This window comes from Carya illinoinensis, chromosome 10 (assembly GCF_018687715.1).
Source record: "Carya illinoinensis cultivar Pawnee chromosome 10, C.illinoinensisPawnee_v1, whole genome shotgun sequence".
Lineage (NCBI taxonomy): Eukaryota > Viridiplantae > Streptophyta > Magnoliopsida > Fagales > Juglandaceae > Carya > Carya illinoinensis.
The window spans coordinates 2,413,071-2,438,318 of record NC_056761.1 but is presented as its reverse complement, the minus strand read 5'-3'; the positions used below and the strand labels follow the sequence as shown (position 1 = coordinate 2,438,318).

General features: G+C 33.9%; 3 protein-coding genes across 5 annotated transcripts; 1 reads left to right on the top strand and 2 right to left on the bottom strand.

The window, feature by feature from the left end:
- Positions 1–122: 122 nt before the first annotated feature.
- On the bottom strand, positions 123–3,092 carry LOC122278970 (lipid phosphate phosphatase delta-like). The gene is made up of 8 exons (XM_043089196.1): positions 2,784–3,092; positions 2,576–2,671; positions 2,366–2,440; positions 2,138–2,268; positions 1,577–1,680; positions 1,366–1,494; positions 975–1,090; positions 123–748 (listed from the first exon to the last, which is right to left on the bottom strand). Exons 1-8 carry the CDS (start codon positions 2,943–2,945, stop codon positions 347–349), a joined length of 1,215 nt encoding a protein of 404 aa, XP_042945130.1. The 5' UTR covers positions 2,946–3,092; the 3' UTR covers positions 123–346.
- Positions 3,093–10,839: 7,747 nt separating this feature from the next.
- On the top strand, positions 10,840–12,549 carry LOC122279971 (stemmadenine O-acetyltransferase-like). Its single transcript, XM_043090896.1, has one exon. It carries the CDS (start codon positions 10,891–10,893, stop codon positions 12,253–12,255), a length of 1,365 nt encoding a protein of 454 aa, XP_042946830.1. The 5' UTR covers positions 10,840–10,890; the 3' UTR covers positions 12,256–12,549.
- A 1,951-nt stretch (positions 12,550–14,500) lies between these two features.
- LOC122278740 (fatty acyl-CoA reductase 2, chloroplastic-like) lies at positions 14,501–18,890 on the bottom strand. Of its 3 annotated transcripts, none has more exons than XM_043088928.1 (9): positions 18,422–18,890; positions 18,070–18,173; positions 17,783–17,982; positions 17,542–17,642; positions 16,545–16,749; positions 15,843–16,004; positions 15,649–15,730; positions 15,136–15,533; positions 14,501–14,991 (listed from the first exon to the last, which is right to left on the bottom strand). In XM_043088928.1, exons 1-9 carry the CDS (start codon positions 18,885–18,887, stop codon positions 14,820–14,822), a joined length of 1,890 nt encoding a protein of 629 aa, XP_042944862.1. In that variant the 5' UTR covers positions 18,888–18,890; the 3' UTR covers positions 14,501–14,819. The 3 variants fall into 3 exon arrangements, with proteins under 3 accessions (XP_042944862.1, XP_042944861.1, XP_042944860.1); XM_043088927.1 differs by having other exon boundaries at positions 16,545–16,776; positions 17,783–17,958; XM_043088926.1 differs by having other exon boundaries at positions 16,545–16,776; positions 18,422–18,889.
- Positions 18,891–25,248: the final 6,358 nt, after the last annotated feature.

The following is a 25,248-nucleotide window of genomic DNA, read 5'->3' as shown; positions in this document are numbered from 1 at the left end:
AATTTTTTAAGATGAGATTCATTTTTTTACATGGGTTTATAGGAGACTTGTTCATTTAGAATTTGTACAAATCATTTATCTGGAGCAGTCGATCTTTCGCTACTACCTAAAAATATAATCGCTTATGAAAAATCCCACAGGAAAGTTTATATTTTCATCCATTGCAAACGCTCATCGTTAAATACAAAATACATGAGTAGTTAGCAAAATCATATTACATGATAAGCTATACTTAGACGGGAAAAATGAATGGTTCTCTAAATAAGGTATATGATGTACAAAATGAGCGTATGGGAAATTCTAACAAGTGACGTACTAATCATATTTTTACAGAGACAACCAAGCATCATAAGCTCACATAAGAGAAGAGAGACGGGACAAGATCCACAACCGACCATGCAAGACCTGCATATTGGAGGAACCTTATACCTGTATCAACATCAAATGCCGTTCGGTTGAAAAAGAACAGCTTTTGGATATAACCAGATTGCTTACTCTCGTCTGATTTTTTCCCATTTCCATTTAGATTTGGGATATAGCTGGTTGATTTAATTGGGATGCCCAATGTGTTAGATACAACAGGAAGAATCCGTTTTGCGAGAGCCTTGCTACAGAACTTCACAATTAGTATCGTTGGTATCCCAAGCAGCATTCTTTCCACAAACGTAAGGATTGTGAGTTGTGGGGTAAATATACGTGGAACTCCTTCATGGTGAAACTGATGGTATGTTTGCTGGATCCCGGCTACCTGAACAAAATTGCTATTTAGTTTTCAACGTTGAAGAAAGCATGAAACTAAGAACACAAAATTTAGTCCAGTCCCATCCTGATAATCTAAACAATATATTGAAAAAGAAGATTCTTTGATTCCTTTTGCATCCACATACCGAAATATTCATTATGGTGATAGCAGAAGGAAGATGAAAACCAAACATGGCATTAATTCTATCTTAAATGGGTGAAGATTTGCTTACAATTCCAAATGCAACACCATTAAAGGCTGCGTGGTACTCAAAGCTCGGCGTTGGAAGCTCAGGGGTTGGATAAGCAAACAGCAACAAGAGGCCTAGGGCGGCCCAAAATGAAGTAACTGCGACAGTAGAGTGCATACACTAAATGAAAACACAGCCAAGTTGTTGAATTTGAAAATGCATGTCCTATCTCTTTTTAAATCCAAAATATCCATGAAGCTAAAACGGGACTAGATTCTACCTTCAGTTAATCAAAATATCTACTCTTACAAAACTGTAATGTTTGAAGCCTCTTCTGAGGCTGCTTGCTACTTCTTACCTTAATCAAGTTCTTCTAACGTCTACATCTATGCAAAATGTGTAACCAATAATGTACGAATAGAAGTATCCATACCATTTGGTCCTGAGACTATAAAAGAGTCAACATATTCATGAACTGTAAGCCAGAATGCAAGGATCATCAGTCCAATGGTGAGACCAGCAATGATGTCGACCAAACTGTGCATGCCGAGGTAAATTCTTCCTAGCAAGTAAACCAAATTTCAGTTTGCGCATCAAGAAACTAAAAAAGCTTCCAACAACTTACTAAATAGATACGAACTTACCCAAACCAATAAGGACCACAACCAAGCAAACTAGGGCAAGCCCAAAACATTTGATGGAGGCATCTTCATACTGAGGATAAGAAAAGAGATAGTGCAAAAGGTATCTGGAAACCCAGTGCAAGAGGACTACAGTTAGACCGGAAGAAGACGTTATTCTAATATTCAAAGGTGAGGAAAAGCCCTCCATTTGAACAAAATAAAAATCATAAAGCCAGCTTTCCTAAACAGATGCATAAATCTTTCAAGCAATGCTCTAATTGGTTGACGTGAATACAGCTAGCATGTTGATTAGCGTAGAAAAGTACGAACTGAACATGGGCCTGGTTACATAAGCTTGCACCGTTGATCATGAGGCATGAGGCTTGATTTGTAAGCCTCTGAACATGCATTAGATACATTAGATGCCCCACAAGCGAGCAAGACCTTTAATATATTATGCACACTTATGCTCCGAATTCCCTTAAAAAAGAACCTACTGAACGCCCTGCTAAATTTGCCTAGACGACCACCGCCTACATAAAACGGGGAAAAAAGGCCAGATGAGGGACAGAAATCCGGTACCCAGATAAGCAAACCGTGTTAAGAGTGTGAGAAGAGGGCAATCCATATTCCATTGCGTTATCTTCCTCGTCTTTCGTGGCAGTTATTCTCCTAACAGGTGGTGAACTGGGTCTTGGGGCTGATACCACATCCTAAACACCACACATAGGTATATTCACAAATAAGCACTAAATCACATAGAAACAAACAAAAAGCTTATAATAACCAGGCGAGCGAAAAAGTAGGTACCTTCACACAATTCCCTAAATAATCACAAAAGGCCATCAAAAGGGTCATTTGCCTGGCCAATCTGCCATGCCCGCTCTACAATATTACCCAAAAGTCACTGAATTTGAATTATTCAAATGTTGGTAAATACGACCGCACCAAAATCCATAACACAACAAAAACCCAACTCAGATTCCAAGAGTAACCACATTATAGAGAGGCAGAACATACCCAGAAGAGCAGAGGAAGAAAGGCAGTGTAAAAGGGCACAGACACGACACAGGACAACCCAGAGAACAGAGCATCCAGAAACCTATGCTCGTATTTCTGCAAAACCGACCCAAAAAATGAATTAAGTTGTAAAAGAAACCATATGTACACATAATTCACCAAGAATGACATATGGGTTCCATATTTAGTAGCAGAAATTGATTGGAACCTGGATCTGAAGGAGGAGAGGGGTCCCGTTGATAACATGGCGAGCCACCCATGGTTGGAAGAAAGATCTAAGCTTGCGGGTTACATTGAGGTGTGAAGCCATCACAATCCATGCCACGATTCCGCACAGAGTCGCTCCTTGCCACACTGCTATGCTTTCCATGTTTCTCTCTGTGTATCTCCCTGATTACCCTCTTTTTCAAGAGGGATCGTAGAAGAGAAACAATGAGAAACGCAGAAAACAAAGAAAGAAAATAAATAAAAAAAGGGAAAACTAGTGGCAGGAGTTGGCGTGTTTGACCTTGGTGACTTGGTCTTTATTTTATTTATCTTTATACTTTATGCTCTGTAAATCACTAATCATATATATTCCAATCCAATTGCATTATTTTTAGTAGTTTTTTATTCTTTATTTTTCAGCGATTTGGTTTGGCTGGCGCACCAAAAGCCAGCAAAACCTTGAAAAACATTCTACATTACAATATATATATACACACGTCAAAAATAAATAAATGATGAATAATAAAACCAACAAAAACACTGTCAATACACGCATCTTGGTTTAATTGTGTATATAATTAAATCCTTCTTAAAGAAAAAAAAAAAAAAACCTCTAGGTCATAAGCCCTGTGTCTTTTCTAGGATGGTCCCTGATTTCTGAAGATTTGGTGGACGTTGTACAATGTTGACCAATCTTATTCAAAATTAGTTTGTGGACGTCGTAGAAAGTTTAATATAATACTCATCAAAGAAAAAAAACAGAGAGTTGAAGGCCGATCTGTAGTCAAAGTTAACTCGTTTATTAAAGTTTGAAGTTTACCGATTATGGCAAATAAGTATAATTGTTGATGATATTTTTGGTACGTGAATGAACCCACAATGGTGACGTGGGTGTTGATACGGTGATCTTGTGATCATCTATGAGAATACATAAGAAGTAAAAGATAAATAAGAAAAGATCAAATATTTACATAATTTACCACAAAAGCCTATGTCTGTAAGTTTTTTGAGACAAATCCATACTATACTTGACAAGTTTTACAGATACTCGTGACCTCACATATCTCTTAGTTAAATGGAGGTTAGAAAAGATCATTTTTCCTTTCAACCTGAAGATGAAGAAGCCCTTGTTGCCTAGAGGAAGAAGATCATGCTTGTTTGTATGTAGAAAAATCCCATTTTCTAGGCAAGTGGTTGATCTATTGTCAAATGAATGTCTATTTCACTTTTCTTCTATGTCTTACTTAACTTTCTTGACTTTTCATTTCCTTCAGTTTTTCTCTTTTCTTCCTCGACCTTTTGCTTTCGAGAATTAATTCCCAATGGGCAGGCGTACTCATTCTATATCTAACAATAATGTTGATTAAAAAAATATATATAATGTGTGAAATTCTAGCTAAAACTTAAGTGGGTTCCAAATTTTAAATAACTCCGTTTTTTTTTTTTACTTTGTTGATATTTTGTTCTGGAAAAAAGTTAAATGCAAGCGCCGAACGTAACCGGCGTGCAAGCGGCCCATTTAATAATAATTTTTTTTAATTCTCTCTCCTCTCTTTTTCGTTATCTCTTTCCTAATCTTGTCAATTGCCATTTAATAAGTGCTGAGGAACAAGAGTCATGGCCGACTCCATGAAAAAGCTGAGAGAGAGAGAGACAAGTTAAGAAGAAGGAAAAAAAGAAAAGAAAAAGTAAACGGTGCGCCAAAATCGTTGTGTGGGTCATTTTCCTGGTATGAATTTTCGACTTTGTATCAGTGCAAAGTTTCATGAAAGGTCTTGAAGATATCGTTTCATGCTCCCTCCCTCGTTGAAGACGATTTCTTTGCCGTCAGCGACTTTTCTCCATCCATGAACAGCTTCTTTGGCTGAATTGATGCGAGAAACCGATCTTCTTTCTTGACAGGCCTTTTAGACCCGATTGTGGTTGCGGCCTGCTTTGGAGCTTGAAACTTCGATAAAGTTTTCTGCGATTTCGGGCTAACACTCAGACTTTTGCCCCTTTCTTTGCCGCTTTCAAATCATCAATGTCTTGAAGCTTCCAAAAGCATGATTTCCGACGACTCTGAATTGGTTGGACTGGCGTGATTTCAGGCTTATCTAGCTGTCGAGGTCTAGCTCCGGTGAATATCTCCGCTGGACACAAACTTAAACCCCTACGGTTAATCTTTGGCTTCGTGCTAGAGATTAAAGGTTCTTCAATCTTTCTATTCAAATCAGAATTATCCACACCCTGTTTCAGCTCCATAAACTTGGCCGGAACATTCCTTCCCCTCCTTTCGACTGTACTCATCGCATTCCGCTCAGCCTTTTTGAATAGAAGGTGCATTTATAGTTGAATCTATTTGCCTTCAAATCCATTTCAGACGGCCAACTGCTTGCGCTTATCCATAGAGATCCAGGTTTTAAGACAAAAAACCAAAAAAAAAAAAAAAAAGATGAAAAAACCTTTGATTGAATGCTATGGGATGGTGGAACTTTTTAAAACCAACCTGAAATTTTTCCACAAAAGAAAATCTAACCAGCAGCAGACGGACAAGACTGAAAAAAAAAATCTAAGAAGACCAAAATATGTGTGTGTGTGTGTGTGTGTGAGAGAGAGAGAGAGAGAGAGAGAGAGAGAGAGAGAGAGAGAGAGAGAGAGAGAGAGAGAGCGGGAGAAATAGATCAAAGAGAGTTTATCGGTATTGGGTGCTTTAGGCAAAATGAAGACGATATAGGGTTGGTGAAGGATAGCGGAGACAAGTTTGAGAGAAATAAGATAGGAGAAGAAGATGGCGAGAAAGAATAATCAGAGGCGAGAAAGAGATCAGAGAAAAAAAAAAAAGAGAGGAGAAAGAAGAAAGAGAAAGAGAAGTATTCATTTTTTATTTTTTTTTATTCTCTCCGTACATTCGTTTACATGCCGCTTGTATATTGCGACTATATTTAGCAGTTCTGTTTGTTTTGTGGCCTTTCTGAGATTTACAGGCCGATGAAAAATTCAAAAAAGGCCGTTGCCATGACCTAAGCCCGTAGTTTTGGAACACCGGCACCGATGCTCCATTCTGGACTACAACATTTGCCTTTTCGAGTCCCAACTCGGCAACTCTATTGCTCATTTTACAGGCAATTGCATCGACTAACAAGCTGAGCAGTGATGGGCCAATAAATTAAGCCGTAAAGAGTATTTTTTTCTCTTGCCCCCGTCCTTACATCCTAGTTCAGTTATATCTTCAGAGGTACCAGAAGTCCATTCTTAAGGGTATTTGATGAGATTGGTATTCTCCCATGTAATTAAGCTTTCTATGAGGGAGATTAATTATTGAGATTTTGTAGCATCGATACATATTCATTTTAAAATAGAGTTAAGCTGGGTCTCAATTTCCTCAATGTTGTAACAAGTGTTTATAAGATATGGTATAAGCTCGGACGGTGTGCCAAATACCTCTACCATCCTCTAAATGTCATACTCACCCTGGAGGTTTTCACATCACAACACTTCATAAGTGGTAGAAAGTCATTAACGATACCCATCAAGTCATAAGTGCGAATGACTGGAATAGTAAGAGAGATCCAACGTCTAAGAAAGTTGGAACCATTGAGCTTGATAGTTCCAAGCTGAGCAAAATTAGGAAAAGTGAAGGGAGTAGAAGAGGAAGATGCCATAAGGATCGAGAGGAAAATCGTGACTTAAAATGTAAAAGATACCATGAAAGATAACACAAAGTGTATGGAATTGTTTTGGTTCTTAGCATGCAAGACCAAATCTTCAACATATAAAGATCTTCCACAACATAAACTTGATATACAACAGTATTCAAATTCAAATGTTACATGTAGATGACATCAGTTTAAATGTAAATAAATTTAAATTAAATGAACCAGTATGTTTGAAAGCTCACTCGATACTAGTCTAGTTAAATTTGAATTGAACTCGACTCGTAAAAAAAAAAACTTGACTATGAAAGCAAATACCCGCTCGATTACTAAATGACATATATTCGACTAAACTTAACTCAACTCAGTTAAGGCTTGTTAAGGCTTGCTTGTCTATGCTTGAGTCTACTCATTAGCTCGACTCTATTAAACCTCATTCATACATTGATAAATAAATATATACTTATATATATTAGTTAATAATATAAGCATAACATATTTTATAATAAAATATATAATATGTAACATAATTACTTAGCCTATTCACTTGTGTTTATATATTGAATATACTTCATAACTATATTTTATAATTTTATATAATAGTTAGTCAATAAGATTTAATAATTCCATATACTAATATGTAAGAAATATATATGAATTGTTGATATATATAATTTTATATATGTTTATATATTTGTAATTTATGTAAATATATATATATATATATATATTATTGTTATTATGGATAAACATCAACTAGTTACGTATTAATTATTTATAAATCATCATGAACAAGAGAAGTAGGTCAGATTGATGCTCACTCAAGTACGTATTATATAGGTTTCGTGTTTCTATTCGCCTTGAAGATGTTTTGCCCATTACTCACTTTTTAGATTATAGAAAATTCTATATAACACACCACTATCTTTTTTTTTTTTTAATTCCATTATATAAGATGTGATATATTTATTATCATTGGATGATTCTTTATCATTTAATGGTGATGATTCTTTATCATTTAATGGCAATAAATGCACTACATCTTATATAGTAGAATAAAAATAAGATGGTGGTGTGATGTATAGTATTACTCTTAGATCATAGTTGCAATTAGTGAGCCCTATGACATGGTTTTAGGGTTAGGTTAGATGTAAAAAATGAAATAAATTTCATTGAAAGTAGGGCTAGCTATTACCCATATTTAGTAATTAGTATCCCCTCCATGCATGTGAATGAGGCCATCCTATGCTCCCTTGCCCCTATCATGTTCGCCTGGCTTGTACGCCCATTTCCCAATAAAGCGAGTAAATTGTTGCCTATATTTGTCAAGGAGCCTTCGTCCAATAAGTTATGGCAACAACCACACCTCATTTTCGTGTATACACTGTAATTAATTCATCTTCATCTAACAATGCCATGGTTTGACAGTGACCCATGTGCAACAATAATAGCTGAAAGTGAAGGGGGTCTGGGAGGGCAATGGTTGGAACTCAATCTTGCTCAAGGAATTGGTGGGTGAGGAGATAAGTAGCTGCATTGTGGCCAAGCAACTATGGTTGAGGGAAGGGAGGGACAAGTTGGTTTGGCTTGCTTCCAAATCATGTGTCTTTACCACCAAATCTGTTTGGTTTTCAATTCGTGGCAATTGTCAGAGTGTTAGTTGGGCTAAATGGGTTTGGCACAAAGCCATTCCAAATTTCCAAGTAGAGTTTCGATTTTCATGTGGAGATGCTTTTGGAATAGCTTGCCAGTTGATGCTAATATCCAGAAACTTAACATCCCTCTTGCATCTAAATGTAACTGCTGTAGGTGTCCCGCCACTGAATCTATGGACCACATCTTATGGTCTAGTGAGATTGCCTTTGAAGTTTGGAAAAATTTTGCAGGCATATTGGGTATTAAATTTGAACATACAGAAGTTGGGCGTGTATGGTTGGGAAATGGTTCCGTAAGGCCAAAGCAGTCTTTCAATTAGGTGTTTTTGTAGGCTTAATGCCTTCTATAATCTCTTGGTGCTTGTGGCTAAGAAGATGCAAGGCTCGTATGGAGGGTAAGGTCGAGGCTGTAGGAAATGTTTATTTTCGTATCAAAAGTATGATTGCTGAATGTATGATAAAGCTTAGTTCTATGAAGAAATTTAGCGAGTCTGATACACACATTTTAGATAAGCTTGGATTAGCCACTATCACAACTAAAGCCCCACAATTTTAGGTAGTGAGGTGGCTAGGGCTGAGTGCTAGTTTTGTAAAATTGAATTTTGATGAATGTTGTTTTGGGAATCCAGGTGAATGTGGTGGCGGCAGAGTTATTAGAAACGATATGGGCGAATTGATTGTTAGCTTTTCTAACTATTATGGATATGGAACTAATATGATGGCAAAAGTCAAAGCATGCTTGGATAGTGTGAAGTTATGCGTGAAATTGCAACTTCTAATGGTGATGGTTGAATCCGACTCTAGGATCATTGTATACTCGTAGTTAGGAAAGGGTGATGTTCACTGGGCAATAAGGGACGACTGGGAGAGGCTAAATATGCCAACTCGCTCAAACCTTGGTTATTTCTTTCAACCATGTCTTTAGGGAGGTTAATATATATAGTTGCAAATCTCTTAACAAATGAGGGGGCCAAAGGTCGAAGTGACGAGTTTTTTAATGCCTCTCGAACTGACAGACTAGGTTTACTAGTATTGCGCTGTCGATATAGTTTTGTTGCTCCAATCAATTTATTATGTATGTTTTCCTTATTAAAATACTAGCCAGTTAAAGGTACGCGATTCACAATTTTCCTCTTCTATAAGTGAGATCATCAATAAAATTGGGTATTATCCTTTTTTTATTTTTTATTTTTTATTTTTAAAGAAGACCAAGGTTTCTTTAGAATTATATCTCTTAAATATTTTTTACAAATAAGTGAGAGATAAATGAATTAAAAAAACATATCGACCTATTTTGTCCTATTACAAAAATTAATTGTTAATTGAGTTATATAGATAAGAGATTTGATCGGTGCCAACTAATTAATTATAAGAAAATATTTTAGTTAAAAAAGGATGACACAAAAATAAATCTACAAATTGATGTGACTTGATATAATATGTCAGATTATAAAGTTATTTTATTATAAAATATATCTAACGGATTCTATAAAATTATATTAGTTTGTAGGTTTATTTTGTGTAATTTAACTTTATGTTTGTTGCAATTCTTTTGATCATATACTAACAAAAGATACCCTTATAGTGGGATAAAAGAGAATTTTAAGGGATATTAATCTTTTTTAGCCATGCAAGTTTAAATGGCGGGGAATAAATCATCATGAACAAGCGAAGTAGGTTAGATTGCTGCTCACTCAACTATACGTACGTGCTATTATATCGATTTTTGTGTCCCTATTCCGGCCGCCCTGAAGATGTTTTGCCCATTACTCACTTGTTAGTGTTAGGCTTCCTTCCCCCTGTATCCGCCCTGTAAACCCATATCCTTTGACAAGGCGAGTAATTGTCAAGGCAGAACGTCGCCCTTCTCCAATACATGGCAACAACCACACCTCCTTTCCGTGTACACACTTAAATTAACCCGTCTTCATCTTAATTACAACACCATGGTTTGAACGAGATATATCATGAATTTCTGGATCGTATTCTCCAATCTATGCTCTGCCCACATTAAACCCAAATTAATTACCTCTTCTCTTCTTCAGACATGCTCTCCATCAATCTCTCATGTGTATTGCTCATGTTATCGAACCTATATTGCAGTTGACACATATATTACATGTATATATATAGTCATTATTCAATACATTTTTGCAAGAAAAGAAGATATCGGAAGTCTAGATAGCATACTTCCCACAAGACAATCATGTTTATAATGCTAATGAACTGTTAAAATTCTTCCTAGTTCTTTCATAAATAGTAAATTGTCACACGCACTTTTTCTGAAGCAAGGATTAAGCTACCAACCATATGTCCGTAGAACGTCTTGAAGGCTAAATTTAAAGCAATTAACTCCAATTTAAACTACTATTCACACGTACTTACACATAGATATAGATAGAGATTATAGATTATAGAAAAATATTGGTGTTTAGAAACCAATTAAGCTAACACCTTCGGGATAACTAGCGCCTGCCCTATCTTTTCTGAAAGCACATTGATGCTTTCTTATGGACGTGATGTTTGGCTAGCTAGCTACATGATTGGTGTTTTTTTCCATTTCTTAATAAATGAACTCCCAAAAATCTTCATACAATTAACGCACTGGCATCGACGCTGGAAAGCTACAGTGTAGCTCCAAGGCGCCCTTATGTTCCTACTAACCATAACGCTTGTTAATTTACGTGTAAATCATGCCTATCCCTGTCGTAACTTCTATATATAAAAGGTAGCGTTGTGAATCAGAATATTGTGAGGTTAAAAAGAATCACATGCAAAAACAACGGTTTCTTGATCGAATTACATACTGTTTGAGAAAATGATGATGATGGAAGTCGACATCTTGTCCAAAGAAATCATCAGACCATCCTCACCAGCAGTTCATCATTTGAAATCTACCAAACTCTCTCTCTTGGATCAGCTCACTCCCACAACTTATGCTCCACTCATGCTTTTTTACCCTAATAAGACCCATCCTCACTTCACGACACCCAAAAACTTATCTGCTCACTTAAAATATTCTCTCTCAGAAACATTGAATCGCTTCTATCCCTTTTCAGGAAGGAACAAAAACAACTTCTTTATTGATCATTACGACGAAGGCGTTCCATACAATGAAGCTCGAGTTCGTTGTCGTATGTTTGACTTCTTTCAACATCCTGAAACGGAGTCGTTGAACCAGTTTCTTCCATGCCATCCATTTCGCAAAGAACCAAATCCTGCAGAAGCGGCCCAATTTGCTGTTCAAGTGAACATATTTGATTGTGGTGGAATAGCAATCGGCCTGTGCATGTCACACAAGATCATGGATGGAGCCACCGCGAGTGCTTTCCTCAACTCTTGGGCGGCCACGGCAGGTACTAGGCCTTCTAAAAAACTAGTACAACCTGATTTTTCTGAAGCATCATCGCCATTACGCTTTCCTCCACAAGAAGATCCTTTATTGCTTCAAAGTTTGGCATCTTTAGTTGAGGGTCTTTGGTTCAACGAGGGCAAGTACAAGACAAGGAGATTCGTCTTTGGTGAAAAGGCTATATCTACTTTAAGGGCTAAAGCAAAGAGTAAAAGAGTTGATAACCCAAGTCGAATCGAATCACTGTCTGCTTTTATTGCTGCACGTACCATGGCTACTTCTTCAGGCTTTGCGAGGCCAACTATACTAGCCCAAGCAGTAAACATCCGGCGACTAACAAAACCACGCTTTTCAGATTCTTCTATGGGCAATCTCTTTTTGTTGGCATTTGCAGCGTGTGATCAGAATTCAGACTCAGTAGAGATGGAGATAGAACTGCCTGGATTGGTGGCAGCACTAAGAGAGGCCGTGGAGAAAATCAATGGCGATTATCTTAGGTCTATGCAAGGTGATGAAGCTTTTCTAGCCAATTGCGAATACCTAACCAAGGCTGCTGCAATGGTATTTCGCCCCAAGGAATGTCAAGACTATTTCCGGTTCACCAGTTGGATCAAGTTTGGTTTTAATGAACTTGATTTTGGATGGGGGAAGCCCATTTGGGTTGGGGTTCTGGGTGGAGTTGGTCCGGAATTCAGGAAACTCACAATTTTTAACCAAGTCCGAAGTGGCAATGGAATTGAGGCTTGGGTGACTTTAGATGAAAAAGAGATAGATATATTGGAGAATGATCCTGAATTCCTTGCCTTTGCAACCCCGAACCCGAGCGTTTAGGTCAGTAAGGCTACATCTTTAATTATAGCCCTTTATTTTTAAAAATATTCTAGTCACAAAAAAATATAATAAAAATAAACTTATAAATTAATAAAGTTTAATGTATTACGTCATATTATAAAATACTTTTATTAAAAAATATATCTAACGTATGACATGAAACTGAGTGATCAATTCATAAATTTATTTTGTAGCTATAATACTTATCTATCTTTTTACATGCAAATCATATATGTTGGGTACCATATTGCATATGTACTACTTGTATTCAATAAAGCTCATTAGTGAGGTAGAGCCTAGTGTGATAAATAAGTTGCATGTATTAATGCATGCAATCCATACTATTCACTGGGCATACGAAAATATTGAAATAAAATGTCACTTGTACTATTTCATTTGCTTTTATACGATTCTATATTAATAATTATTTTTTTTAATTTTAAATATTTAATTAACTTTAATTAAACCAAAGCTTGTCATATTATAAGTACTTACTTTTTCTTAAAAGTCTTATTTAAACTAAGTAGTTCTCAATAAAATAGCATACAATAAAAATAAAAATAAAAAGATATGATCTACTTTTGAACTCCTCCCACACCACTTACAAAAAAGCGTGCCTTGATGATGTTGAACTTTCAATTTCTTAACCCTCGTAAATATATATTTCTTTTTGGTAGGATCGATCCGTTGATTCATTAATAATTTTGTTTGGTGACTAACGTTCGCAGTAGTACTCCAATATTGTGTCGTGCCTTGATTAACGTTCGCACTCCAATATTACGATTGGAACGTCGTCTGGCTTCAAGGAGCCCCCGATTGAGTGCAACCCAATTAATTTAGCCTACGACAAGCTAGCTTTAAATGCGCAAATTATTTTGACCACATAGATTAATTAATTCTCGTAAATGCTAGAATTCACATGAATTAATCAGGCTTGCCTTAAAAAGTGGCAATCTCAATCATGCATGAGCACTGACGCCTGTAGCCGATCGATCGATGACTGATTAAACGCCTATATATGATCATCAAATGAGGGATGATCGGCTAGATCATAATTTAAGAAAATGATTACAAATTGAGAAGACTTTGTACATGACGACACGTACGCTAGCTGTTAGTACGCTGTGTCTATCCACTAATTAATTAATTCTTACTCATTTGATATATATATATATATATATATATATATATATATATATTTATATATAGGAGATCAATGGAGCTATATATGCGCAACATACTGTCTCAGTTGGAAAGTAATTAATTAGTCATTTTTTACAATTAACCATCAATATTAAGTTAAGTGGTAAAATATATAATATTATATTATTAGTTTGACTTTGGGATGGATAATCTAATGTGGATTAATATCTCCATTAGTTTTGACTTTAGCCAAAACCTCAAATTTTAGACTTAACAATTAATGATTAGCACATTTCCAATGCTCTAAGGCTAGCACTCACTACTCTAATTAGGCCTCTTGAAAAAAAAAAAAAAATTTAATAGACTGTATTAAAAATTAAAATTCCTTAAATTCCCTAAGAAATTATATTGATATTAAAATTATTTAGGAAACAATATATATTAGAAGGCCCCTTAGAAAGAAATTCTCTAAAGAAAAAAAAAAAACAAATAGATTATTAAGAAATAGAAATTTCTAAGAAAACTGTTTCTGATTAATGATTATAAATAATTATTAACCTTATTAGTATATGTGAGAAAAAAAAAATGGTAGTGTAATTAAGAAAAAACTAAATCAATAAAAGTAGAAGCAATTACAACAGTTAGTGTGTAATTATTAAGAAAAAACCAAAAAATTGTAGTACATGTATTTAAGAGTAATTTAGAGATCAAACCTTTGGGATATTTTGTCTAAGAAAACTCCTATTTAGGTGTATTGGGATTTGGGTTTGAGTGATAATTTGTTACCACTGGTACGTTTTATACTTCACGTACGTACGTTTTAATTAGCAAATTTCTTTGAGATAAATATCTCTAGTACCAGTGAATCTAGATTTTGTTCAAATCGAACTACTAAAATCTTAGTACCATGTACTGTGTGATTACTAAATTTATTCTTAGATTTTTACTCCGTTATAACTATCCTGAAATCTCAATTTGTCATGACAAATATTAATTAGAATTTTTCGGAGATCAAGAGTACTTTTAATCCCAAAATTGTCAAATATTGCATACAAACAAGCTGCATGTGCTATATATCATAATAATAATGACATGAATAAAATGCCAAAGAAGTTCGATTTCATTCATAAATTTATTCTTACAATTAAGCATTAATAGGAATATTACATATATAGTACCGTTGATCATGGAATTAGGGGATCAGTCGTTGCCACCTTCTGTAATTTGATTTTATGAGCTTCGAACTAGTTTAGGCTATATAGCCTATATTAATTGAAACGATAAATAGTACCTATATAATTGGAAAAAAAGTTCAGTGCTTTTCTGTCCACACAGAAATTATTCGAAATAAAAGAGGCAGCAAACATTTATTTGTTATAAATCCAGCAACTCCATGGAAGAAGATTCATATGTTACTTCACTTAGTCCTTCGGCATTAATCCTTTACCCTTCATGACATGATTCCTTAGGCCAGGTATATGGACGTTAGCGATGTAGTCTTTCCAATCAATGCTCTTCACATCAAATCCAAACATCTTCTTTTCTTCCTCAGACAAGCTTTCCATCAATCTCTGGGAATTGCTGTTATCAAACCTGCATGATAGTGCTTAATTATTGATTTATTATACGTACGTAATAATAAACATGGCTTCATAGGATGCGCTCCTTTAAGCAATCAAAAGAAACCTTAAACTAGCAAGGAAGCTACGTACAAGATATAACATCTTTTGATCATACCTTCCAGCGTAGAAGGTATATGGCTCATATATATCGGCCAAGTACTTCGCTTTCTCAACTAATTTTCTGCAAACACTCTCAATTTTCTGAGGCAACTTCCCGTTGGCCGCAACTCTAGTCGCGGATCCATTTCGCTGAATTACATGTCCCCAAATGTCGGCGGAAAATTCATCCATGGAGCTAAACGTCTTGCCGGGCTGTACATGGATTGGCCTACCCTCGAAGTCGATCCAAGGGGTTGAAATGAAGTGGTCATGGACAAATGATGCAAGATCCTCTAGAAGTAATGGGTTAGCTACTGAAGTGGCAATATGGTAGATATCAACGTCACCCTTTCCAGCCATTCCATGCCTTGTCATGGCTGCCAACGTAGCATTCACAACCATGTCAACTGGGATCTGCAATTAGCCACATTAAGATTAATATAAGTCCAAAAAGAAATAATATTTTACGAAAGTATACATATATTTATATATATATATATATTTGTTGGGAGTATTAATAATTACTCACTATGTCAAGGACCACTTTTGGGTCATATGGAAACCCCTTGAGCTCTCCTTTTCCATAGGATAAAATCAGTGGATCCATCATTCTTTTAAAGGAAAGGAAAATAGATTGTTATCTCGATATTTAATAATGTATAGTAATCATGAATGCATTTAATAATGGCTGAGAATTAAGAAGTTGAATAAAGGCATATATACCTAGTTTCTTCTATCCATCCAGGAAATGGCTCTCTATAGGTGCTCTCAACAACACTAGGTCGAACAATGACCACTGGTATGTCTCCTTTATTTTCTTCAATTAGCATTTCTCCCATAGCCTTGGTCAAGGTGTAACCATCTTGCCAACCATATTTTCGTGCCCTGATAATTACAATTAGAAGGTAAAGTTTGATCTGAAGTGCGTATCTAAAGATTATTTTTATCTAAAAAATATATGATGCGGCAATTCATTGTTAATGGATTGTAAAACAGTGTTCGGTCTATCATTATCCCAAAAAAATGCATTGTGGTGATTCCCACCTCAACGAGTTGTAAATTGGTGGTACCTAGCCGGGTGGTAGGTCTATCATTATCTTTATGAAAATTCTAAATATGATCATCAGCAGCGGAGCCCAGTCATGTGTTTTTATAGCCATAAAGTGTGTTGGAACATTCATGAGATTATTGGTGATTTGTAATTTTAAGATGTGTAAGTTTCATATATTTATTTAAAAATAAGTATATAAATTTATAATTCACAAGAAAAAATTAATTTTTAATAATAAATTATATATCTATATTTTTAAAAAATAATATACTAGACTCCCACACCCTAAAACTTATATACAACATTTACTAATTTATTTTATCGAAATTCCGTCTCAGCAAATCAGAAGTGATCATAATTAAGAAACTTCACACCTTTCCAAGCCCAATTCTTTCATCTTCCGAGTCAATCCTTTGTTTTTAAAATCTCGATCTACGTAATCCAAGGCCATCTTTATTTCACCGTTAACGTCCAAAGTAGGGTAGGGACTTGCAGGTGTTTCGTGATTGATGCAATTCTCTCCTGCCATGCTCTCTCCTCTGCGTATGCGCAGTGGTTCTTCCATAACTCTTCCTTTCCCTAGTAGCACTAATCCATTAGCGTAAGCTGTTCACGAGACAAAAATGAAAAATGAAAAATGAAAAATAAAAAATAAAAATAACAAACCTACACTAATATTCTAAAAAACGACTGATATAGATCTTGAGTAATCCTAAATCGATATAGCACTCAAATTATACAAGCGTCAAGTACTCATTTTCAGAAAATTTATATTTTAGATCCTGAAGTTATCATGAGTAAATTTTTACTAAAAATTTTGCAATAGTTTCTCTTCCAGTGCATTAAAGAGCCAATTTGAAATCCATTTATTTTAAACAGATTACTGATAAAAGTATAAAATTTTAGAGAAAATCATTCACTTTACGAAGTCTACAAATTAACCACATTTTTAGGTTCTACCACAAATAATGATCAAGATTCATGAGTTTTTGCATGTGTTTGCTAGCAATTATATACATTGAGCCTCCCTTTTATTTTATTTGTATTTGCTATTATTCGAAGGCGGCCAGCTGCGGCCTCCAACAGCACCAGCGTATAATATAAATTATGACAGATATCATGCACTCTTGCACCTCTTACTCTATTCTCCATCATCATGATCTGTTTTTATGCTCGTCTCGCATCCCCAAACAAACCAATTTATAAATCTACGTGTGAACAAAAATGCCACAACTGTAGTCTGTACTGCAAGTAAGATATATCAATTCTCCATATATATATATATAACAACATTATTCTATAATGCCCGCGTGGTTCCAACACGATAACGTACAGTTTTAAGCTTTTTTCGGGCCTTTATAATTAATATACCTGTCGATACATGCAAGAGAAGCTCGAGTTTCTTGCACTTCTTCGCAAAGCTCATAAGCAGATAAGGTCCTCTTGTGTTTATATCAATAGCAACATCATATCTGCTTTTCCACAAAAACCAATCGCGAATGATCACTTCATTATAATTAGTATAAATATATATATATATCTCTTTTTTGAAGTAACAATTGTAATTAAGAAGCTGTATATATAATATATATATATATATATATTGTACAACCTTTCACGAAAGTCTGTAGTCGCTGCAGAATTCACAATAATATTCGCTTCTTTTCGAATCACATCAGCCACGTCTGCTTCTAAGCCAAGATTAGGCTCTCGGACATTTCCAACTACACTAACCAGTTTGCTCAACATGAAGTGTTCATAGGAATTCCCATGAATTTGGCGAAGACACTTGAAAAGATCAGAATTTATTATCTGGACACAAATATTTCTCAAAATTGTGACAAAAAGAAAAAGATTCAATCGCTAAGTTTCAAAGATATGAGTTCATCAAACACATACTTCGCTTTTCAATCTTTCATTTGCAGCTTGCTTGTTCTCGGCCCTGATCAAAAGAAATATCTTACCCACATCTGGCACTGTTCGTAAAATCTTCTCAACAAGCACTGTGTTTACACATTAATCATTAATGATAGTTGGTCAAGTAAATAAACAAATAACTGACCGATGGATATAATATATAATAGTAAGTACGTATAAGACATTTTGGAGTACTTATAAGGTGTCAATTGTTTTTCTATTCCAATTAAGCTAGGAGAAATTCATGTGAAAAACTGATAGCTTAGGACGTGTCGATTGTGTATCGAATATCATATATAGAAGAATTGTTCATGACATCATGTACGTAGTATACCTTTGGCTAGGAATCCAGTAGCACCCGTGATGAAAAAATTCTTCCCTCTGATAAAATTTAGGACTCCAATGCCTTCATTCATCTTCATAAAAGTAGTAGAGTTTGATCCACCATAAGACACCCTATCCTTCACAGAACCATCTCCTTGGATCTTTTTGTAATTAGGGTTTGAATCTAAACTTCCAACAGTTACTGAAGCAACGGTACCGTGTTTTATTCTTTTCATTGCAAATCTTCCAGACGAGATCATGGAAAACTTTCTACAAGATTTTGTTGCATTCCCATCGCCTAGCCTTGTGCTATTCCTCCTCTTCGTCAACCAAAGGTCATGCTTCTCAGACACTGTGACAACTTTTTTGCAGGCCAAAGGGAAAGAGCTTGGGCATACAGACTCCATGAGTACCACTGTACCAAGCATTTGAGTTTTTGTATAAAGGTGAAATTTGCAAGTACAACGTTTGGACATTGCTACAATTTATAGGGTTTCTACTCCCTTGGTATCTTGACAATAACTCAGGATCATTTAGGCCCGTTTGGTTATGTAGTTTAGATAAAATGAGATGAAATATTTTGAATAGTAATAAAATTTTTGAGTTAAAATGAGATGAAATAGTTTGTAAAAAAATATATGTTTGGATAGTGAGATGAGATGAGATAGTTTTTAATTTTTAGAATTTAAAAAAATGTGTGGGTCCCATTGTTTTATAGAGCTTTTGAATCCATGATAGTTTGCACTGTTCATGTCAATTTTGTACTGTTCATACACTGTTTATATACTATTCACATCAATTTTTACTATTTTATTGTTGATTTACATTTGATTTAAGTGGATGTTTTGTAAATTTAGAGATTAAAATAATGTGTTTAGATAGCCTAAACCTTCATCCGTACCAAACCAGATAATTAGATAGTATAATTAGTTTACGCCACTTGTTAAATAATTGGGCATTTACGAGGATCTAGACTTTTTGATAAACTTCTCTCTCTTAAATGGTTTTTAAAATAAGAAGAGAGATAATTACTAAAGTCCTCACTGATTATTATCCAACTTATATAAGTTGTTTGAGATGATAAGTTGTTTTGAGAGATCTAATTAGTAGTAGAAAAAAAGTTGAGAGATCTAATTTATAAGTTGTTTTAGTCATGATGCAAGTTTAAAGGGAAATAGATTATTAATTAACAAGAAGAGCGGTGCTACTATGCCGCCTGAGTAGCACCATTCAAAGTGATCGCTAGTTACTTTTTTTTTTCTTTTTTTTTTTCACATTTTTAATAGATTTAAATATTTAAAAAAAATAAAAAAATACATCAATACACTTAAAATCACTTTTTTAATCACTAAATAAATAAATAAAATTGACCAGTAGTCACTTTAAGGGGTCTAGTGGGGGCGGCATACAAGGGTTTTCCTAACAAGAAATAGGTTAGGACGTTGATGTCTCAGTTAAGTACGTAATATATCTTTTGTGTTTCTTTTACCCGAAGATGCTTTGCATGCCGATTACACATGATTTGTAACCTTGCATGTTTTTGCGTTAGGCTAGATTAAATTTAGATGAAATAAATCACATCTAAATAAAGCTCAACATTTTATGATCTGAACGCAAGCATTGTTCAAGATCATTAATTAATTATTATATTGTTTATGTGGGCCAGATTTTTTTTTCCCAACCCGGTCAAGTATCCTAGGTTCCAGTCCGAAATTAAAATCCGAATTCCGGTTAGAATATATCCGAATTTTCGAATTGAAATTCGGATGAACAGTACTAATTAATTGTGACAACAACAAAAATTAACCAATTAAAAAAGCTTTGAACATAATACCACTTTATTGAACACATACTTCGATTAATTTTCAATCTTTCATATGCAGCTTCCTAGCTTGTTGTTTGTCTTGATCAAAAGAAAATTTACGACTCCAATACCTTGGTGCATGCAACAAATTGTTCATTTATATGTAATCAATATGCTGTCTACAATGTCATATCTGTCAACAACCTCCATCTATATATCTACGTACAATGGCAGAACTTATCATTACATTAATTAGTATGTTGTGAATTATTTTCTAGCCAGACTAGCTGCACTGTTGTTTGGAAAGAATACGTACCTCATAACTGTTGGACAAACCACTAAGTGTGAATGCAGTGACTAAATAACTGCTATCACATGCACCGTATGTTAAAACTATAGTTACTGTAGCACCATCTTATATGTTGATTTTTAACTATAGCTGTTGCAACACTGTCCTATATGTTGATTTTCAACTATAGCTGCTGCAGTTGGTTGCAACATCGTCCTATATATTGATTTTCAACTATAGTTGTTGTAGTTGGAGATTAGCCATCAATTACGGTTGATAGTTAGCAACTTGTTAGTAAATAGGAGAGTTATGATATGTAAATGGTGTGGGCAAAAGTCAGAGAAAGAGAAGTCGTGAGAGAGAAATTGTTAAGTATTGTAATCTCGTATAAACTCAATAAATTTTAACTCTAATTAATGTAGGTAATTTATTAAATTATTTAAATATCATCTTATGTAATGTTTAACAAAATAAAGACGCAAGAATAACCTTGGCCAACCACTCAGCATGCAGCTAGGACCCCCCATGTAATTTATAATATTGATATTGACCTATTATGATTATGGAAAATTCTACTTTCTGCACAGAGGATTTTTATCAAAAGTTTCTTTTTAATTTTTTTAAAATTTTTTTTTTACTTAATAATTAAGTAAGTATATTTTAAAATTTTTTTAAACAGTTTAAAATTAAAATGATGAAAGAAAAAGAAAAAAAAAAAAAAAGAGATTTTAACTGATCGGCAAATCCTCTGTGGACGTAGCTGTGTCCTACACTTTTTAATATACTTCTCTCTCTTAAATGATTTTTATAATTAGAAGAGAGATAATTACTAAAGTCCACATTATTATATAACTTATATAAGTTGTTTGAGATGAATTTTTTTTTTTTTTCTAAAAAAGAGAAAGAGGTTACATGTTTAAAGTGACCTCTCTTAATTTTATTAAAAAAATTCTCAAAAACCGTGAAACCAATCAACGCACAAAGAATTTACAAATAAATAATAAAAACATACCAAGCACCAATACCAATAAAAGACCAGCACATACACCTTTGTTTTTTTTTTTTTTTTAAAATAAAGAAACTTAGCCCCCATAGCCTTTACAATTTTTCCAAATATAAAGAAAATCTCCTTATCCAATTAAATAAAAATAGTAAAAAACCATCTGGCAGAAAGTTTAAACGTTGGAATAATATTAAAATAGATGATTAGGAGCGGCACATGGTACTTGGCACCAATGAACAGTACGGCCTATCTTTTTAGATAGTAAAAATATTTTGAATTATCTTATTATTATAATTTTTTTAAATTTTTATATAAAATATAATAAGTAATTTAATATTTTAAAATTTTAAAATAATAATAATATTAAAAAATAATATTTTATTTAACTTTTAATTTTTTTAAAAAATTATATCATATTATCTCATTCATAAGAGGTTGTGGCAATAAAGTTAAAAAAAAAAAACGTTCAGCCACTTAAACATACTGAGACAATGAAACTTTAAACTCAACCAATTAATTAGTATGGAACGTTAATAAGCAAAAGAAATGATATGAAAGTCACAATCCTAACGTCTAACCCCAAATTAATGGTCAAACATTTTTTCTCTTTCAAAAAATGCAATACACGGTAGGAATCTAAAAGGGTTGTGCTTTAGTACTTAGCTACAAACGTAAAGTAACGCCGAAACCAATAAAATTATTAATGGTTTGGGAAGGTCGTATTTAGACGTTGAATTGAATTTTTTATAAATAATAATAAATTATATGATTAAGTGAATTTAATTAAAATAAATTTAGATATATTTAAATATTAAAATATATTTTAAAGAAAAATTGAAAAGTACCGCTCCCACGGTCCCACCTATAAAAGTGTTGTTCACTTGACTTTTATGCCGGCTGACACACTCATGATGCTACTGCCAACCTCATCATTGAGCTCTGATCTTATGTTTCTTGACACGTGGCAATAACAATAGCGTTTGTCGGCAAGGAAACAGCTTTCTATAAATCAACGGGTTTTGATAGACCCAATCGGTAAATGTAATCATGTAGTCAGTTATATAGAATAATATTTTTTTTTATGATTATACAGAATGAATAAAAAAAATTATATTTTTTCATATAAATTTCATATTAATTTATTTTTTTCAAAACAACTGTACACTAACTATGTTTATAGACTCCACAAATCATTTCTCTAAATCAATATATATTTTATGAACAAAAAAGAATGCTTGAAGCTGATGGGATCAATTCTGATAGTAAAAATGCTACTCTATAGTTTTTAATATTAATTTTTATCGCTATGAATTTTTTTTAATTATTATTTTTACTTAATAATCAAGTAAATCTTTTTTAATAATCTTATGATTTTTTTTTTAAATATTTAAATGAGTTAAAAAAATATATAAAAAAATTCTCAAAAGCACAAGCAGTCCCAACGGGAGGTCCTAGCTGTGAGAGTAGAACCGCCCATCCTGATGTTGTTATACATGGAAAGGGATGTGCTACGTCCTCCGCTTCCAGCTACCACGGAGTGCTACTGTTAATAAAAAATTATTTTTAATGTATTTTTTTAATACTTTTAAATATATTTTTAAAAAAAATTCATGATATCATTTAAAAATACATTCTTAATCACAAAGTAAAATACTTTCTTAATCACAAAAAAAAAAAAAAAATACTTTCTTAATATCATTCATAATACCAGCTCAAGATATATTTTCATAATTATTCTTGTTTTATCTCATCTAATTATTATATATTTTTTAAAAAATTTTCATAAAATAAAATAAATAATTTAACGTTTTCATATCTTAAAATAAAAATTATATTAAAAAAATTATATTTTATTCAATTTTTAACTTTTATTTTAACTCATTTCGTCTTATTTTATCTTAAAAAACAAAATGAGGCAGTGCACTATTTCCGTATACATGATACTCCTATATATATTGCGTTTGGCTATGTTTTTTTATTGCTGAGAAAACGCTGGAAGCTAAAACTAATGCTTTGGTTCATGCAATAAATTGTTAATTCACGTTCTTTTATAATCAATATGCTATCTACAATGGCAGATCTATCAACAACCTTTACTTACAATTAATATGTCTTGACTTTTCTAGCCAGAGTACTATATTTTATACACTATTGTTTGAAAAGAACATATATCTAACACCTACATCCTCGCCCTACCACACTGAAGGATCCTCTACTTGTTATCGATATTGATATTGACCTAATACTATATTTATTGTACTCTTATAGCATCAGACACATACGAACCAATTCTTTTAACTTATGGGAGGTTTTAATAGCAAGTTGTGTTGTGTTGTGTTGAGTTGAGATGAAATGAGATGAAAGTTGAAAGTTATATAAAATATTGTTAGGATATAAGTTTTTAAGATATATATTTTTTAGATTTGAAAAAATTGAATTGTTTATTATATTTTGTTTGAAAATTTGATAAAGTTGCAATGATTAGATGAGATGGGATGAGATAAGATCAACCCATTATCCAAACAAGGCATACCCTTCAATAATCGGATGACACATCATCATTCCAAGGAGAAGAAAATAGAATCGACCTTACTCAACCAAACTCCCCTACGTGCGCTCCTCTCTCTCTCTCTCTCTCTCTCTCTCTCTCTATCCCTCGCGCACACACACATCAAGCCACATCCCTCAGTCTCTTTCCCCTTGCCCATTTCACATCAGCCATATCTGAGTTTTGCCAAGCTCTTTAAGTCGTTTGAGATGAGATAGAACTTGAGGAGAAAGAGCCAGATCTAAGTTTTGTTATGAACCCTAGGCTTGATGTGATGCTTGGTGTGATTCGTGAGTAGAAAATTACATCAAGAACCACTTAGTTTCATAAGAGAATTGTGCAAGAGCAATCATATGATTAATTTGCTTACGATTCATTTTTCAAAGTTTCTCTAAAAGCTTTGAAACATTTGAGGTGGTTAACCACAATTCCTGTTAGAAACCAAGATTGGTTTGCACCACCACCAACCAAATATAAGATTTATAGAGATCACCTCATCTCAATATGAATTTATCCCATGAAAGGTATTTCGAAGATGAGCTTCAACTTAAGTGGAGAGAGAGAGAGAGAGAGAGAGAGAGAGAGAGAGAGAGAGAGAGAGAGAGAGAGAGAGAGAGAGAGAGACCCTCGGGGAGGTACATGGGAATTGATTCCCTACATGAAACTCTAATTTTCACTTCCTGAAAAATATACGTGTCATAGTTTTATTAGAGAGTGTAAATGTGCTCTTTACATTGCATCTAGTCCCTAGACGCTCCCTATACTTAATAGATTGTACTTATTCTAATGTTAGTCACACTAACTACCTCTAGTACCATTGTTAGACAAAAAATTTCCAATTAGGTTCACTAAGATTAAGGATGCCAATATAGGTATAGGTGACTAAACTTGTAAACAAGTCGAGCTCGAGCGAGTAAAGGATGTGCGAGCTTGGCTCGTTCATAAGACGAGTGAGCTTAGCTCGGCTCGTTTATAAGTCGGGTCTAAAGTTTAGATTGAGCTCAGCTCATTTACTTGTAAAGTAAACTCGAGCTTGGCTCGAAGCTTGGTTTGTTAACGAGCCAAGCTCGAGTTCAACTAAGCTCAGCTCGAGATTGGAACCTCTCTTTTTTTTCAAAATAAATAATAAAAAATTTAAATAAATAGTGACATCAAATAACAAATTAAATATAAATTTACATCATGAAGCTTTC